The following is a 20158-nucleotide window of genomic DNA, read 5'->3' on the forward strand; positions in this document are numbered from 1 at the left end:
TATATCACCTGTATATAATCAGTATATCACCTGTGTATAATCAGTATATCACCTGTGTATAATCAGTATATCACCTGTGTATAATCAGTATATCACCTGTGTATCACCTGTGTATAATCAGTATATCATCTGTATATAATCAGTATATCACCTGTGTATAATCAGTATATCACCTGTATATAATCAGTATATCACCTGTGTATCACCTGTATATAATCAGTATATCACCTGTGTATAATCAGTATATCACCTGTGTATAATCAGTATATCACCTGTATATAATCAGTATATCACCTGTATATAATCAGTATATCACCTGTATATAACCAGTATATCACCTGTATATAATCAGTATATCACCTGTGTATAATCAGTATATCACCTGTATATAATCAGTATATCACCTGTGTATCACCTGTGTATAATCAGTATATCACCTGTATATAATCAGTATATCACCTGTGTATAATCAGTATATCACCTGTATATAATCAGTATATCACCTGTGTATCACCTGTATATAATCAGTATATCACCTGTGTATCACCTGTGTATAATCAGTATATCACCTGTATATAATCAGTATATCACCTGTGTATCACCTGTGTATAATCAGTATATCACCTGTATATAATCAGTATATCACCTGTGTATCACCTGTGTATAATCAGTGTATCGCTCATGTAGCATCTCTGTATATTCAGTTTAGCACCTGTGCACCACATATTCTTCCACTTACTGTTATGCACTTGCCATTTTCTACAGCTACTGAATAAGCGCTTTTTGATGTAAGATCCATGTCGCAGATCTGGGTTCCTCTCAGTTCGATGACAACTTTCTGTGTATCTGTGATATTCAACTTCAAGTATTCAGGATCCTGCAGAGAAAAGCATAACATTAACATACGGTATCACCTGGGCTTCTCCTGTATATAATTGTGTATGTACAGCCGGTATAACCTGGGTATCGCATAGAACTGTAGAACAGGACGGCACTAGAGCGATACCGCTTTCAGAAACCAGGACGAAAAATATAGGATCCAGAGTGCTAGGCGTCACGCATGCTAGGGGGTATTGGTGCTCAGCATACTAAATGAAATCCAATAGTTCGTATATACACATAAGAGAGAAAATATGCGACACTCACCCCAATTCAGCAGTGAAAAGCGTGAATTTTAATGGAAAACAGACAGATAAAAATCCGTTACAACATCAGGTAAGCAGGAGGGTGCGGTATTGGAGCTTGGACGACGGCCGTTTCGCACAGCAGGTGTTTCGACGGGTCCAGGCACCTGCTGTGCGAATTGGCCGTCGTCCAAGCTCCAATACCGCACCCTCCTGCTTACCTGATGTTGTAACGGATTTTTATCTGTCTATGTTTTCCATTAAAATTCACGCTTTTCACTGCTGAATTGGGGTGAGTGTCGCATATTTTCTCTCTTATGTGTAACCTGGGTATCTCCTGTATGTAATTATATATGTACAGCCGGTATAACCTGGGCATCTCCTGTATATAATTATAAATGTACAGCTGGTATAACCTGGGTATCTCCTGTATATAATTATATATGTACAGCCGGTATAACCTGGGTATCTCCTGTATATAATTATATATGTACAGCTGGTGTAACCTGGGCATCTCCTGTATATAATTATATATGTACAGCTGGTATAACCTGGGCAGCTCCTGTGTATAATTATATATGTACAGCTGATATAACCTGGGCATCTCCTGCATATAATTATATATGTACAGCTGTTATAACCTGGAGATCTCCTGCATATAATTATATAATAATAATAATAATTTTATTTATATAGCGCCAACATATTCCGCAGCGCTTTACAAATTATAGAGGGGACTGTACTATATGTATATGTACAGCTGGTATAACCTGGGCTTCTCCTGTATGTAATATATACAGCTGGTATAACCTGGGTATCTCCTGTATATAATTATATATGTACAGCCAGTATAACCTGGGCATCTCCTGTATATAATTATATATGTACTGCTGGTATAACCTGGGCATCTCCTGTATATAATTATATATGTACAGCTGTGTATAACCTGGGTATCTCCTGTATATAATTATATATGTACAGCTGGTATAACCTGGGCTTCTCCTGTATGTAATATATATAGCTGGTATAACCTGGGTATCTCCTGTATATAATTATATACTTACAGCCGGTATAACCTGGGCATCTCCTGTATATAATTATATATGTACTGCTGGTATAACCTAGGCATCTCCTGTATATAATTATATATGTACAGCTGGTATAACCTGGGCATCTCCTGTATATAATTATATATGTACAGCTGGTATAACCTGGGCATCTCCTGTATATAATTATATATGTACAGCCGGTATAACCTGGGTATCTCCTGTATATAATTATATATGTACAGTTGGTGTAACCTGGGCATCTCCTGTATATAATTATATATGTACAGCTGGTATAACCTGGGCAGCTCCTGTGTATAATTATATATGTACAGCTGATATAACCTGGGCATCTCCTGCATATAATTATATATGTACAGCTGGTATAACCTGGAGATCTCCTGCATATAATTATATATGTACAGCTGGTATAACCTGGGCATCTCCTGTATATAATTATATATGTACAGCTGGTATAACCTGGGCGTCTCCTGTGTATAATGATATATGTACAGCTGGTATAACCTGGGCATCTCCTGTATAATTATATATGTACAGTTGGCAGCACCGGACTGGCCCGCCGGGATATCAAACGATCCTCGGTGGGCCCCCGTGGCAGATAAAGAGAGGGCTAGCTGGTAACCATGGATGTTAGAACAACCACGGGTCTGTCAGAGGCCATGCGCTTAGAGTGGCAAATACTACTAATGTTAACATGGCCACCGGGAATGTCACTGCTATGAACTGCGTGCTGACGTCATTGTGCGGCGCATAGCAGAGATGTTTAAAGGTCACGCGTGTAACTGTCATTGAAGGTCATTGCTATGCGCCATACCCTGACGTCAGTGGGTGGTATCTGATGGGTCAGTGGCAATGTTAACAACCACGATGGATATGAAGCGACAACAGGATGCCGGGGGATATATAGAGGCCCAGGATGGGGGGCATACATAAGGGCCCAGGATGGAGGGATACATAGGGGCCCAGGATGGGGAGTATAGTGAGACATATTTATATATATATATATATATATATATATATATATATATATATATATATATATATATATATATATATATATATATATATATATATATATATTGTGTGTGTGTAGTGAAATATGTACAGGTCTATTGTGTGACTAGCAGTAATTTAACTTCTGTCCTGAAAGCTGCAGGTCTCACAGGAGGTCACAACACATGTGTCTTGAGAAGGCAGTCTACTGTCTCCAATCTTACCAGGGGGTCGTGCTGGGAACCAAGAAGAAAGGGAACATTTGACACCTCCTAGCTCTTTGAAGAGAGATGTCAATTACAGCCTGACAGTATCTGTGGGAAGCTTTACACAAAAGATCTCAGAGCAAATAATATATTCATTGGGGTCGCGGCCATGGTCCAATCAAAAACAAGCAATTGGAATATCAACTTGAGGGGCTGGTCTAGAAATCTGACGTCCAGGGTGACTCTAGAAATTTGGCTTGTATACATACAAAATTGTTCCCATAATGGGGGCAGCCGAGCTGATGTGATCCAGTCTATATTCATCCTACCCTCAGGGAGCAGAAGCAGACTACAATTTAGCTGTTTCTGTAAGTTTTCTCCTGTTTATTTTATTGGTAGCAGCACGGAGAGGGATCAGTGACAGGGACGATACATAGGGCCCAGGATGGGGGATATATATAGGGGTCCAGGATGAGAGGGGGATAAATAGGAGCCCAGGACAGGGCGACATAGGGGCCTAGGATGGCAGACATTATTAAATAAATGGGCTCAGGATGGGTGACATTTACGGTATAGGGGCCAGAATGAGGAATGTACATTATTTATGCAGGCAAGTATATACTATACACAGAGCTCATGTGTATAATGTCACTGGTGATCACTGTAATTCCTGTACACTGACACTATATACTGAGCTCCTGTGTATAATGTCACCGGTGATCACTGTATTACCTGTACACTGACACTATATACAGAGCTCCTGTGCATAATGTCAATGGTGATCACTGTATTACCTGTACACTGACACTAAATACAGAGCTCCTGGGTATAATGTCACCGGCGATCCATATATTACCTGTACACTATATACATATCTCCTGTATATAATGTCACTGGTGATGACTATTACTTTACCACTATACACAGAGCTCCTATGTATAATGTCAGCGGTGATCCCTATATTACCTGTGCACTATACACTATATACAGAGCTCCTGTGTATAATGTCACTGGTAATCACTGTATTACTTGTACACTATATACAGAGCTCCGGTGTATGTCAGCGGTGATCACTGTAATACCTGTACACAGACACTATATACAGAGCTTCTGTGTATATTGTCACCGGTGATCACTATATTACCTGTACACTGACATTATATACAGAGCTCCGGTGTATAATGTCACCTGTGATCACTGTATTACCTGTACATTGTATACTATATACAGATCTCCTGTGTATAATGTTACCAGTGATCAATGTATTACTTGTACACTGACACTATATACAGATCTCCTGTGTATAATGTCACTGGTGATCACTGTTTTACCTGTACAGTATATACTATATACTGTACAGGTAAAACAACGATCACCAGTGATATTATCACAGGTGATCACAGTTTTACCTGTACACTGACACTATATACAGAGCTTCTGTGTATATTGTCACCTGTGATCACTGTATTACCTGTACACCATATACTATATACAGAGATCCTGTATATAATGTTACTGGTGATCACTGTATTACCTGTACACTGACACTATATACACTGTGTGCAGAATTATTAGGCAAGTTGTATTTTAATCACATGATACTTCTTATACATGCTGTCCTACTCCAAGCTGTTCGGGCTTGAGAGCCAACTACCAATTAAGTAAATCCGGTGATGTGCATCTCTGTAATGAGGAGGGGTGTTATCTAATGACATAAAACCCTTTATAATGTGTGCTTAATTATTAGGCAACTTCCTTTCCTTTGGCAAAATGGGTCAGAAGAGATTTGACGGCTCTGAAAAGTCCAAAATTGTGAGATGTCTTGCAGAGGGATACAGCAGTCTGGAAATTGCCAAAGTTTTGAAGAGTGATCCCCGAACAATAAAGCATTTCATGGCAAATAGCCAACAGGGTGGCAAGAAGCGTGTTGGGCAAAAAAGGCGCAAAATAACTGCCCATGAATTGAGGAAAATGAAGCGTGAAGCTGCCAAGATGCCATTTGCCACCAGTTGTGCCATATTTCAGAGCTGTAACGTTACTGGAGTAACAAAAAGCACAAGGTGTGCGATACTCGGGGACATGGCCAAGGTAAGGAAGGCTGAAAAACGAGAAACATAAGATAAAACGTCAAGACTGGGCCAAGAAATATCTGAAGACTGACTTCTCAAAGGTTTTATGGACTGATGAAATGAGAGTGACTCTTGATGGGCCGGATGGACGGGCCAGAGGCTGGATCAGTAAAGGGCAGAGAGCGCCACTCCGACTCAGACGCCAGCAAGGTGGAGGTGGGGACTGGTATGGGCCGGGACCATCAAAGATGGACTTGTGGGACCTTTTCGGGTTGAGGATGGAGTGAAGCTCAACTCCCAGACCTACTGCCAGTTTCTGGAAGACTTCTTCAAGCAGTGGTACAGGAAGAAGTCGGTATCGTTCAAGAAAAACATGATTTTCATGCAGGACAATGCTCCATCACATGCCTCCAACTACTCCACAGCGTGACTGGCCAGTAAAGGTCTCAAAGAAGAGAAAATAATGACATGGCCCCCTTGTTCACCTGATCTGAACCCCATAGAAAACCTGTGGTCCCTCATACAATGTGAGATCTACAGGGAGGGAGAACAGTCCACCTCTGGGAGCAGTGTCTGGAGGCTGTGGTGGCCGCTGCACCAATGTTGGCCGTAAACAGATCAAGCAACTGACAGAATCTATGGATGGAGGCGGCTAAGTGTCATCATAAAGAAAGGCGGCTATGTTGGGCATTAATTTTTGGGGGGTTTGTTTTTGCATGTCCGATGTTTATTTCTACATTTTGTGCAGTTATATTGGTTTACCTGGTGAAAATAAACAAGTGAGATGGGAAAATATTGGGTTTTTATTAAGTTGCCTAATAATTCTGCACAGTAATAGTTACCTGCACAAACAGATATCCTCCTAAGATAGCCACATCTAAAAAAAAACACTGCAACTTCCAAAAATATTAAGCTTTGACACACAGTGTACAGAGCTTCTATGTATAGTGTCACCAGTGATCCCTGTATTACCTGTATACCATATACTACAGTATATACAGAGCTCCTGTATGTAATGTCACTGGTGATCCCTGTATTACCTGTGCAGTATACACTATATACAGAGCTTCTGTGTATAATGTCATCAGTGATCACTGTATTACCTCTACACTATATACAGAGATCCTGTATGTAATGTCACTGGTGATCCCTGTATTACCTGTGCAGTATACACTATATACAGAGCTTCTGTGTATAATGTCATCAGTGATCACTATATTACCTCTACACTATCACTATATGGAGTGCTATTCCCCGGCCTCTCCCCTCTGTCAATCCCTTCACTGGCTCCCCATTACCCAGAGACTCCACTACAAAACCCTAACCATGACGTACAAAGCCATCCACAACCTGTGTCCTCAATACATCTGTGACCTCGTCTCCCGGTACTTACCTACACGCAACCTCCGATCCTCCCAAGATCTCCTTCTCTACTCCCCTCTCATCTCTTCTTCCCATAACCGCATCCAAGACTTCTCCCGTGCTTCCCCCCTACTCTGGAACCCTCTACCCCATATCAGACTCTCACCTACCATCGAAACCTTCAAAAAGACCCTGAAGACCCACCTCTTCCGACAATCCTACTATATCGGGTATAACGGGTAACAGATATTTGCATATAGCTGTAGTGTGGCCCCTATGGTCCATGCCCCCTGTGGGCCTGACACCCCGGTCTGACCCTGACAGCTGGTATAACGCGGGTATCTCCTCTGCAGCTGTGTATACTTCTTACCTGGAAGTCCTCAAGGTTCAGCACCGGCTGCTTCAATTCATTGTTGCCTGGAGCTTTAATTATGACTTCCTGATTTTCAAAATTCAGGACCTGCAGGAAAGTTTCTCCTGTTTTTGGAACAACTGGATTCGTTTCCTGAGGATGACAGAACTTTTTGGTGACTCTTCACTTTTTTTTTTTTTTTTTAATTTTTCTATAAAACGACAAGTCGCACTTAGACGATCCAGGGAAGTGACTGACACCTGAAGCCTCCAAGAAACTGCAAAGCTTAGATACAGCAGACAGTATCACACAGGATAGGATTAGATACACGGCTCAGCAGACAGTATCACACAGGAGAGGATTAGATACACGGCTCAGCAGACAGTATCGTACAGGGAGGATTAGATACACAGCTCAGCAGACAGTATCACACAGGATAGGATTAGATACATGGCTCAGCAGTCAGTATCACACAGGAGAGGATTAGATACACGGCTCAGCAGTCAGTATCACACAGGAGAGGATTAGATACACGGCTCAGCAGACAGTATCACACAGGATAGGATTAGATACACGGCTCAGCAGACAGTATCACACAGGAGAGGATTAGATACACGGCTCAGCAGACAGTATCACACAGGAGAGGATTAGATACACGGCTCAGCAGACAGTATCACACAGGAGAGGATTAGATACACAGCTCAGCAGTCAGTATCACACAGGATAGGATTAGATACACAGCTCAACAGTCAGTATCACACAGGATAGGATTAGATACACGGCTCAGCAGACATTATCACACAGGATAGGATTAGATACACGGCTCAGCAGACATTATCACACAGGATAGGATTAGATACACGGCTCAGCAGACAGTATCACACAGGAGAGGATTAGATACACGGCTCAGCAGACAGTATCACACAGGAGAGGATTAGATTCACCGCTCAGCAGTCAGTATCACACAGGATAGGATTAGATACACGGCTCAGCAGACAGTATCACACAGGAGAGGATTAGATACACGGCTCAGCAGACAGTATCACACAGGATAGGATTAGATACACGGCTCAGCAGACAGTATCACACAGGATAGGATTAGATACACTGCTCAGCAGACAGTATCAGACAGGAGAGGATTAGATACACTGCTCAGCAGACAGTATCACACAGGAGAGGATTAGATACACAGCTCAGCAGTCAGTATCACACAGGATAGGATTAGATACACAGCTCAGCAGACAGTATCACACAGGAGAGGATTAGATACACAGCTCAGCAGTCAGTATCACACAGGATAGGATTAGATACACAGCTCAGCAGACAGTATCACACAGGAGAGGATTAGATACACAGCTCAGCAGACAGTATCACACAGGAGAGGTTTAGATACACAGCTCAGCAGACAGTATCACACAGGATAGGATTAGATACACGGCTCAGCAGACAGTATCACACAGGAGAGGATTAGATACACGGCTCAGCAGACAGTATCACAGAGGAGATTATTAGATACACGGCTCAGCAGACAGTATCACACAGGATAGGATTAGATACACGGCTCAGCAGACAGTATCACACAGGAGAGGATTAGATACACGGCTCAGCAGTCAGTATCACACAGGATAGGATTAGATACACGGCTCAGCAGTCAGTATCACACAGGATAGGATTAGATACACGGCTCAGCAGACATTATCACACAGGATAGGATTAGATACACGGCTCAGCAGACATTATCACACAGGATAGGATTAGATACACGGCTCAGCAGACATTATCACACAGGATAGGATTAGATACACGGCTCAACAGTCAGTATCACACAGGATAGGATTAGATACACGGCTCAGCAGACATTATCACACAGGATAGGATTAGATACACGGCTCAGCAGACATTATCACACAGGATAGGATTAGATACACGGCTCAGCAGACAGTATCACACAGGAGAGGATTAGATACACGGCTCAGCAGACAGTATCACACAGGAGAGGATTAGATTCACCGCTCAGCAGTCAGTATCACACAGGATAGGATTAGATACACGGCTCAGCAGACAGTATCACACAGGAGAGGATTAGATACACGGCTCAGCAGACAGTATCACACAGGATAGGATTAGATACACGGCTCAGCAGACAGTATCACACAGGATAGGATTAGATACACTGCTCAGCAGACAGTATCAGACAGGAGAGGATTAGATACACTGCTCAGCAGACAGTATCACACAGGAGAGGATTAGATACACAGCTCAGCAGTCAGTATCACACAGGATAGGATTAGATACACAGCTCAGCAGACAGTATCACACAGGAGAGGATTAGATACACAGCTCAGCAGTCAGTATCACACAGGATAGGATTAGATACACAGCTCAGCAGACAGTATCACACAGGAGAGGATTAGATACACAGCTCAGCAGACAGTATCACACAGGAGAGGTTTAGATACACAGCTCAGCAGACAGTATCACACAGGATAGGATTAGATACACGGCTCAGCAGACAGTATCACACAGGATAGGATTAGATACACGGCTCAGCAGACAGTATCACACAGGAGAGGATTAGATACACGGCTCAGCAGACAGTATCACAGAGGAGATTATTAGATACACGGCTCAGCAGTCAGTATCACACAGGATAGGATTAGATACACGGCTCAGCAGACAGTATCACACAGGATAGGATTAGATACACGGCTCAGCAGACAGTATCACAGAGGAGATTATTAGATACACGGCTCAGCAGACAGTATCACACAGGATAGGATTAGATACACGGCTCAGCAGACAGTATCACACAGGAGAGGATTAGATACACGGCTCAGCAGACAGTATCACAGAGGAGATTATTAGATACACGGCTCAGCAGTCAGTATCGTACAGGGATAGGCTTAGATACATGGCGGTCTTTCACTTACATTTGTCTTTATCTCTACAACTGTGGCCACTGCGAAGGCCAGGGCTGCCAGGATCATACCAATTGTCATTTTGGGAATAGGCCTGAGGATGATGAGAGTGATTATTACTCCTTGTATCATAATTCCCCCCTCCCCCCCCATAAGAACAGATGATTTACTCGGTCGCTGCTCACTTAAAATTGATCTTGCAGAGTTTGATCAGCGGGTAGATGCCGAGGTCGAAGATCGGGATCAGGATAAGAATGAGCAGAGGATTCAAGATCTGAGAAAGAGGAAGGCAAGATTCATTGTCCTCATCATGTACCAGAGGTACTGTACATCCTGCCTTATCCTCCAGTCACCTCCAGAGCTGCACTCAGTATTCTGTTGTTACATCTTATCCTCCAATCACCTCCAGAGCTGCTGTCAAAATGTTGCACTTGCAAACTAATCAGAGTTTATTAAAACAGCATAGTGACCGCAGCTTTGGCTGTGAGTGGAGTGTAACAGGTGGCGTTCCTGGATCCTCGATCGCGGTCACCTATGCGGTATACACGCATGCACGGCGGAGCGACACAACTGGCCGTATACTATATACTCTTACCTGCATCTGGTCCGGCTGAATGACAAATCCTCCCTGAAAATAAACAGAAATCAGCGATTCTCAGGTTGTAAGCAGGTACGGACTGGGGATGTAATTCAGCCCTGGCATTTTAAATTACACGGGCCCATGCTGTCCCCGTCCCCAACCACTAATATTACCCTGGATGCAGGAAAGGAAGATTTACTACAAGACCAATATTTCTAATGATCCCCGCGGCTGCTGGGGGAAGTGACGGCGTCAGCGACTTTCTGCTCCATCACGACTCTTACCAGTATGGGGGTCCTGAGGACACCAATTCTGTTAACAACGCTGCAGATAAGGCGGGCCATAACCAGACAGGCCCTTCTGGCATTTGGCAGAATTGCCAGATGGGCCTGGTTGTAAGAATTAATTATTTCACATTTCAGATTCTACGGCCAAAAGAGTCAGAAACTGAAGGCAAAAGTCACCGTGCCTGATTCCTATAGAGCAGGATCTCCAGCAACACTACAAGTCCCAGCATGCCCAAAGCTCGGAGGCGCTGAAGTGATTGTATCAATGTGCAGTCCGATTGCACAGCCCACAGCGCCCCCTGCTGGAGCTCGCACATCCAACCCTGGCACAGGGGGCTTGAGGTGATCCCCCCACAAGGCCAGTAGGAGAGAGGGACCAGCTGCTGCAGCTCTTCTTTACTGGAGGGGGATGGAGGGCTGCTAATGATGGATCCCGGCTAAACGAGCGCCGCTGACGCTCCACCGCGGAAACAATGGTGATAAACGCGTCGTCCGTGTGACCAGGAGCGGCCGAGAAGAGGACCCTCCTGAGCACATGAGCTGCGGTCAGCGCCCCCGATACTGTGCATCTGAACAGTCAGCATGACCCCGGGGCCCTCAGGAGACCCCTGATCCGGGACCCCACTACGCTTTCCTCTTTGGGCCCCGTTGCAGATGAAGAAGGAAATGTCCGACCACAAACTGCAAGGAGCAAAATCCGACGCTGCCTGGAGACTCCGCGGGCGACGAGCAAGAAAGAAGGAATCGCAGAGGACAAGAACTCACAAAATCTGCGTTCATTCTCGTGGCTTGTAGAGTCCAGCGAGATCCCTAAAACGAGAAATCATGTCACTGCACAGACCTCCCTGCTGACAGTTTCCTCCGTATATTCCTCAATATTTCCAGTTACTTACCTGCTGGTCAAAAAGCGCCCAGAACATCGGCAGCGGGATGTACAAGAACAGCACTTTAGTCACCATCTTCACCTCTGTGATCAGCTTTTTCTGAAATGAAAATCAAAGATAAAATGTACAAAGCAGAAAAGCAAAAGACAAGATATGAAAGGAATACATGCGCTATACCGATTCTGAATAGGTCCAGTATTATGCTCCAGAGCTGAACTCACTATTCTGCTGGTGGAGTCACTGTGTACATACATTACATTACTGATCCTGAGTTACATCCTGTATTATACTCCAGAGCTGCACTCACTATTCTGCTGGTGGAGTCACTGTGTACATACATTACATTACTGATCCTGAGTTACATCCTGTATTATACTCCAGAGCTGCACTCACTATTCTGCTGGTGGAGTCACTGTGTACATACATTACATTACTGATCCTGAGTTACATCCTGTATTATACTCCAGAGCTGCCCTCACTATTCTGCTGGTGTAGTCACTGTGTACATACATTACATTACTGATCCTGAGTTACATCCTGTATTATACCCCAGAGCTGCACTCACTATTCTGCTGATGCAGTCACTGTGTACATACATTACATTACTGATCCTGAGTTACATCCTGTATTATACTCCAGAGCTGCACTCACTATTCTGCTGGTGCAGTCACTGTGTACATACATTACATTACTGATCCTGAGTTACATCCTGTATTATACCCCAGAGCTGTACTCCCTATTCTGCTGGTGCAGTCACTGTGTACATACATTACATTACTGATCCTGAGTTACCTCCTGTATTATACTCCAGAGCTGCACTCACTATTCTGCTGGTGCAGTCACTGTGTACATACATTACATTACTGATCCTGAGTTACATCCTGTATTATACCCCAGAGCTGTACTCCCTATTCTGCTGGTGCAGTCACTGTGTACATACATTACATTACTGATCCTGAGTTACGTCCTGTATTATACTCCAGAGCTGCACTCACTATTCTGCTGGTGCAGTCACTGTGTACATACATTACATTACTGATCCTGAGTTACGTCCTGTATTATACTCCAGAGCTGTACTCCCTATTCTGCTGGTGCAGTCACTGTGTACATACATTACTGATCCTGAGTTACATCCTGTATTATACCCCAGAGCTGCACTCACTATTCTGCTGGTGCAGTCACTGTGTACATACATTACATTACTGATCCTGAGTTACATCCTGCATTATACCCCAGAGCTGCACTCACTATTCTGCTGGTGCAGTCACTGTGTACATACATTACATTACTGATCCTGAGTTACCTCCTGTATTATACCCCAGAGCTGCGCTCACTATTCTGCTGGTGCAGTCACTGTGTACATACATTACTGATCCTGTATTATACCCCAGAGCTGCGCTCACTATTCTGCTGTGGTAGCCGGTGTTTCTTGGTGTCTCCATGTGGTGAATATGTCAGAGCAGCACCAGTACAATCTACAGGTCTCAGAAAATGGGGAATAAAATATAAAATACGACTTTATGAGTTTGGTATGGCCGTAATCAGACTGATCTGGGGAGTCGGATACCAGGACGTGTTTCCAGCACGGTGATCGGTGGTGTTCGTGCTTTATGTCTCCCGGTTTGGGTGTTTCCCCATTTCCGTTACTTTATGTACTTGCCGCAGGTTTCCTATTTGCAGATCTGCAGTCAGACAGGTGAACATTTTGCTCGTACGATGTGATGTGACCGGACGCTGATGAATGGATTATTGTTATTATTCGCAGGACGGCGCGCTCCGCGGGGAACGCCATCATTACTGGACTATAACCCTCATTCACCCTGATCCACTGTCTACTCTCCTGTCCAATCAGATGCATTTCCTGGTCGGTGATTGATCCTCGTCCTCCACGGTCGACGCCGTGTACTCACCGAATGCTTCTCGGAGGCCCAGTCCAGCCAGTGATCCCTCTTGGGATGTTGCTTGGAGCGATGGTTCCAGCGGTTCTTGATGGCGAACTAAAATAAACCAGCAACATGAGAAGATCACCAACAGGGCCACTCCGAGGAACGCCAGAGGCAGAGCGCAAAGCCCCAGGGCCCCAGGATAGGAGACAAACGGGCCCCTCAATATGTGACAACAGGGGATCTGTGAATCAGCTGCACCCTGTCGCAAAGAACACCAACACTTGTGCCAGGGTGTCTCTGGCCCCCAGGGTGGGTCTGAAGCTCCCAGGGTGCTCTGTGGCCCCCAGGGTGGTCTGTGGCCCCCAGGGTGGGTCTGCGGCCCCAAGGGTGGTCTGTGGCCCAAAGGGTGGGTCTGCAGCCCCAAGGGTGGTCTGTGGCCCCCAAGGTGGTCTGCAGCCACTATGATGGGTCTGCAGCCTCCAGGGTGGGTCTGTGGCCCCCAAGGTGGTCTGCAGCCACTACAATGGGTCTGCGGCCTCCAGGGTGGGTCTGTGGCCCCCAAGGTGGTCTGCAGCCACTATGATGGGTCTGCAGCCTCCAGGGTGGGTCTGTGGCCCCCAAGGTGGTCTGCAGCCACTACAATGGGTCTGCGGCCTCCAGGGTGGGTCTGTGGCCCCCAAGGTGGTCTGCAGCCACTATGATGGGTCTGCAGCCTCCAGGGTGGCTTGTGGCCTCTGTAACCACTATAATAACAGCGCAGTAATAAATGCAAAGTGCGGATGAAGCCAGTTCTGCTGCCGGTAGTTCATCCATTTTCCAAATCTCTCTTTGCGGTCATTGAATGGAAACATTTTTTGGGAGCAGAATTAAACAGCTCAAATCTCCCTCCTGCCCTGGTGGTTTGTTACAATGTATCAGCCGAGACAATCATGAGGGAGATAAACACAGAAAACTCCTCTGATGGTTCATGACATTGTATCCGGGACGCTCCGCTCACACAGGATTGTCTGCACTGGATACAACTGTAACAAGATCAAGAGAGTTTGTATTCACTGACAGCAAGGAAAACTGGATGAGAGCAGAGACCCCAGGACCCCGCTTCATCGTCTGATAATGGCTTTTGGGTTTGCCCTTTGTTCATTATTGCATTTGCATCTTTACGTTACTCAGTTTTGTCTTTTGCTGTTTTGGCTGCAGCTTTCCTCATCCGGATGTTTGATCTGGAATTATCAACGACTTTTTGAAATGTAAGAAAACTTTTCTTTGGCACAGTTCTCCAGTGGACCCAAAACTGCTCCAATTTGGTTTTTTTCTTTGCACTGCTGAGGACTAACATGCTTTATTATAAGAACTCAGGTGACGCTTTACTCCTAAAAAATGCAAAAAAAAGGAGCATCTGAGCACCACGGACGGTGCAGTCACATGACCACATCTCAGATCACTAGTGACTGTCCACTGAGCGCCACGGACGGTGCAGTCACATGACCACATCTCAGATCACTAGTTACTGCCCACTGAGCGCCACGGACAGTGCAGTCACATGACCACATCTCAGATCACTAGTGACTGTCCACTGAGCACCACGGACGGTGCAGTCACATGACCACATCTCAGATCACTAGTGACTGCCCACTGAGCGCCACGGACGGTGCAGTCACATGACCACATCTCAGATCACTAGTGACTGTCCACTGAGCGCCACGGACGGTGCAGTCACATGACCACATCTCAGATCACTGGTGACTGCCCACTGAGCGCCACGGACAGTGCAGTCACATGACCACATCTCAGATCACTAGTGACTGTCCACTGAGCACCACGGACGGTGCAGTCACATGACCACATCTCAGATCACTAGTGACTGCCCACTGAGCGCCACGGACGGTGCAGTCACATGACCACATCTCAGATCACTAGTGACTGCCCACTGAGCGCCACGGACGGTGCAGTCACATGACCACATCTCAGATCACTAGTGACTGTCCACTGAGCACCACGGACGGTGCAGTCACATGACCACATCTCAGATCACTAGTGACTGCCCACTGAGCGCCACGGACGGTGCAGTCACATGACCACATCTCAGATCACTAGTGACTGTCCACTGAGCGCCACGGACGGTGCAGTCACATGACCACATCTCAGATCACTAGTGACTGCCCACTGAGCGCCACGGACAGTGCAGTCACATGACCACATCTCAGATCACTAGTGACTGTCCACTGAGCACCACGGACGGTGCAGTCACATGACCACATCTCAGATCACTAGTGACTGCCCACTGAGCGCCACGGACGGTGCAGTCACATGACCACATCTCAGATCACTAGTGACTGCCCACTGAGCGCCACGGACGGTGCAGTCACATGACCACATCTCAGATCACTAGTGACTGTCCACTGAGCGCCACGGACGGTGCAGTCACATGACCACATCTCAGATCACTAGTGACTGCCCACTGAGCGCCACGGACGGTGCAGTCACATGACCACATCTCAGATCACTAGTGACTGCCCACTGAGCGCCACGGACGGTGCAGTCACATGACCACATCTCAGATCACTAGTGACTGCCCACTGAGCGCCACGGACGGTGCAGTCACATGACCACATCTCAGATCACTAGTGACTGCCCACTGAGCGCCACGGACGGTGCAGTCACATGACCACATCTCAGATCACTAGTGACTGCCCACTGAGCGCCACGGACGGTGCAGTCACATGACCACATCTCAGATCACTAGTGACTGCCCACTGAGCGCCACGGATGGTGCAGTCACATGACATGTCACATTAAAAGTGCAATTATGGCTGGAAATTGACACTTCCATGAGAAGGAAGCGTGACGCGCTGTTTCCGTGGGTCGCCTGCATTCATGAGTCATCATGAAGTTTGGAATCATCCGGATCCTCAGATGGCATTTTGTTTTCGAAACTTTTTGATACGTTTTCTGCATCAAATTCTCCGCCAGAACTTACTCCAATGCACTTGAAGACGGAGGCCAGGATGTTCCCCTGCGGCGGATATTTCTTGTACATGCCGCTGCCAGAGACAAATACGACTAGAAGGAACGAGAAAAAACAAGTGTCAGCAGGGAGGGGGCACACGGGCAAAGTTCCAAAGTGTCCTGAGGTGACCTGAGACAAGATGTCTCCGTGAAGAGCATGGGTCACACGTGATAAACACACAGAGGACACGTTCATCCGCATCGTGCATGGGGCTGTGCAAGGGGCTGCGGAATAGGCTGTGGAAGGGGCTTTGCAAAGAGACTATGCAAGAGACTGCAGAAGGGACTATGCAAGGGACTGCCAAAGGGGCTGTGCAAGGGACTATGCAAGAGACTGCAGAAGGGACTATGGAAGGGGCTGTCCAAGGGACTGCGGAAGGGGCTGTGCAAGGGACTACGGAAGGGGCTGCGAAGGGGCTGTGCAAGGGACTGCGGAAGGAGCTTTTGCAAGGGACTGCGGAAGGGACTGTGCAAGGGACTGCGGAAGGGGCTGCGAAGGGGCTGTGCAAGGGACTGCGGAAGGGCTTGTGCAAGGGACTGCGGAAGGAGCTGCGATGGGGCTGTGAAAGGGGCTGCGAAGGAGCTGCGCAAGGGGCTGTGGAACGGGTTGTGCAAAGGGCTCTGCAAGGGACTGTGGAAAGAGCTGTGAAAGGGACTATGCAAGGGACTGCGGAAGGAGCTGTGCAAGGGACTATGCAAGGGACTGCGGAAGGGGCTGTGCAAGGGGCTGCGGAAGGAGCTGTGCAAGGGACTATGCAAGGGACTGTGGAAGGGGCTGTGCAAGGGGCTGCGGAAGGAGCTGTGCAAGGGACTATGCAAGGGACTGCGGAAGGGGCTGTGAAAGGAGCTGCGAAGGAGCTGCGCAAGGGGCTGTGGAACGGTTTGTGCAAAGGGCTGCGCAAGGGGGCTGTGCAAGGGGGCTGCGGAAGGAGCTGCACAAGGGGCTGTGCAAGGGGCTGTGCAAGTGACTGGAGAGGTGGCAACTCAAGGGGCTGCAGAAGGGGTTGTGGAAAGGGCACAGTTTAGGCCTTTTAGCCACTCCCACTTTTCTAAACACTTTGTAAAGTTTTCTAGGAAAGTGTGAAAACATTTGAAGACAATAAATCTGCCTTATGGTGTGAACACAACACAAAACTTACACCACAAGAAGAAGTGGTGGATGATGGAGAGCACCGGACAGAAACGTCAGCGATCTGCAAATGGTGGAAATATGGAAATAATATTATCACATCCTGTAGATTCTCCAGTCCGGAGTCTGAGCCTCGTGCAGAAATCCCGGCACCTCCGGCCTCGGCTGCTGTCAGTGAGGTTATTAATGGTCGTCTGAGGAAGGTTCTGCCGCCGAATGTACAAATCATCAGGATCCGCTGCCGGTAGCTCCTGTGTAATCACCGACCAATGATGTTCCCTATGTGCCCGATGGAGACAAGTCTGGAGACGCTGCCGGCAGCTCCTGTGTAATCACCGACCAATGACGTCCCCTATGTGCCCGATGGAGACAAGTCTGGAGACGCTGCACCCGCGGGAGCAGGTTTGGACCACGCAGGCGCTCACAGTATTACAAGGAACATGTGACCTTCCTCAGACGACCATTAATAACCTCAGTGACACCAGCCGAGGCCGGAGGTGCTGGGATTTCTGCTCGAGGATCAGACCCCGGACAGGAGAATCCAGAGGATGTGATAATATTGTTTCCACCATGTGCAGATCGGTGACATCTCCGACGCGGACCTCCATCATCCACCACTTCTGGTGCAGTAACGTCAGTGTTGAGTGGAAGTTGCTAATCTCCCCCTTATGTCTGGGCTGGCGGCAGCCATGTCTGACGGAGTCCACAGAGGCCGCTACTGTCGCACACGATCTGATCGGAAACCTTCGCTCTATGTAGGACGCATTCATTTCACGAGTAGCTGAGCGGCCGATCGGATACACAGCGATACATCCGTCATTGCTTTGTACCTGGTCACATCTGTCGTTCGGGGGTTTGGATGACGCGATTATTATTTCCGGGAATTTTGCAGTTTTAGGGACTGAAGAAACTTCCAATCTACTTACTGAGTGCGAAAAACATCAGCGCAGCCGGGACCCCGAACGCCAACGCGTAACAATCCGTGCCGAAACACTGAACGTCTCCTACAAAGGAAGAGCAGAGAGTCAGAGACTGGCCCCAAAGATGGCGGCGGGTGATAACGCAGGACCCCGGGGCAGATGTGATGTCAGCGCCCACCTCGCAGCACCGGGGTCACGAAGGTGGAGATGAGGCTCCCAGCATTGATGGACAAGTAGAAGATGGAGAAGAACTTCCCTCGTTCTTGGGCCTAAAAAGAATCCAAACATCTTGGTGAGAAACACCCTCCAGGACGATGACAAAGTCCAAGTGCCCCCAAGGGAATCACAACTTACATGTTCTTCACCAAACTGGTCACCTCCAAAGGCGGAGACGCACGGCTTAATGCCGCCGGTACCGAAGGCGATGGCGATCAGACCAATCATAGAGAGCGCCCTGGAAGGAACGGATCACAGTGATGAGGCCCGTGACGGACCACGAGCCACCATTACCTGGAGATGAGGCCCGTGACGGACCACGAGCCACCATTACCTGGAGATGAGGCCCGTGACGGACCACGAGCCACCATTACCTGGAGATGAGGCCCGTGACGGACCACGAGCCACCATTACCTGGAGATGAGGCCCGTGACGGACCACGAGCCACCATTACCTGGAGATGAGGCCCGTGACGGACCACGAGCCACCATTACCTGGAGATGAGGCCCGTGACGGACCACGAGCCACCATTACCTGGAGATGAGGCCCGTGACGGACCACGAGCCACCATTACCTGGAGATGAGGCCCGTGACGGACCACGAGCCACCATTACCTGGAGATGAGGCCCGTGACGGACCGCGAGCCACCATTACCTGGAGATGAGGCCCGTGACGGACCGCGAGCCACCATTACCTGGAGATGAGGCCCGTGACGGACCGCGAGCCACCATTACCTGGAGATGAGGCCCGTGACGGACCGCGAGCCACCATTACCTGGAGATGAGGCCCGTGACGGACCGCGAGCCACCATTACCTGGAGATGAGGCCCGTGACGGACCACGAGCCACCATTACCTGGAGATGAGGCCCGTGACGGACCGCGAGTCACCATTACCTGGAGCTCATGGAGTACTTACACGTGCACCTCTGTGCTCCCCACCGACGGGATGGCGCCCACTGACTTGATCACATGACCAATGACGTACACGATGGAAAGCCAGAAAATGGTGCTGCAAGAACAGACAACAGGTCACGATCATCCGGTGATGGAGAAGGCGACCAATCCTCCGATCAGGGGATCACTCCCATCATTCACCCAGCATGCACACAGCGACATCAGCCTGGCCCGATCCCAGAACATCGCCGACACCAGGACGTGC

The 20158-nt window shown here is 47.5% G+C and overlaps 1 protein-coding gene across 2 annotated transcripts in view; it reads right to left on the reverse strand.

Moving 5' to 3' along the window:
• Nucleotides 1-20158, reverse strand: part of SLC15A2 (solute carrier family 15 member 2) — an 83130-nt gene that overhangs the window by 23396 nt on the left and 39576 nt on the right. For both annotated transcript variants that reach the window (XM_069732627.1, XM_069732626.1), the window contains exons 5-17: nucleotides 19916-20008; nucleotides 19138-19237; nucleotides 18962-19052; nucleotides 18790-18867; nucleotides 16706-16788; nucleotides 13753-13839; nucleotides 11852-11941; nucleotides 11724-11768; nucleotides 10687-10719; nucleotides 10277-10365; nucleotides 10104-10185; nucleotides 7192-7326; nucleotides 740-877 (exon numbers count right to left, since the gene is read on the reverse strand). In XM_069732627.1, the coding sequence (XP_069588728.1) occupies nucleotides 740-877; nucleotides 7192-7326; nucleotides 10104-10185; nucleotides 10277-10365; nucleotides 10687-10719; nucleotides 11724-11768; nucleotides 11852-11941; nucleotides 13753-13839; nucleotides 16706-16788; nucleotides 18790-18867; nucleotides 18962-19052; nucleotides 19138-19237; nucleotides 19916-20008 (1144 nt within the window). The remainder of the gene's footprint in view (nucleotides 1-739; nucleotides 878-7191; nucleotides 7327-10103; nucleotides 10186-10276; nucleotides 10366-10686; nucleotides 10720-11723; nucleotides 11769-11851; nucleotides 11942-13752; nucleotides 13840-16705; nucleotides 16789-18789; nucleotides 18868-18961; nucleotides 19053-19137; nucleotides 19238-19915; nucleotides 20009-20158) is intronic.

Source organism: Ranitomeya imitator, chromosome 7, assembly GCF_032444005.1.
Source record: "Ranitomeya imitator isolate aRanImi1 chromosome 7, aRanImi1.pri, whole genome shotgun sequence".
Lineage (NCBI taxonomy): Eukaryota > Metazoa > Chordata > Amphibia > Anura > Dendrobatidae > Ranitomeya > Ranitomeya imitator.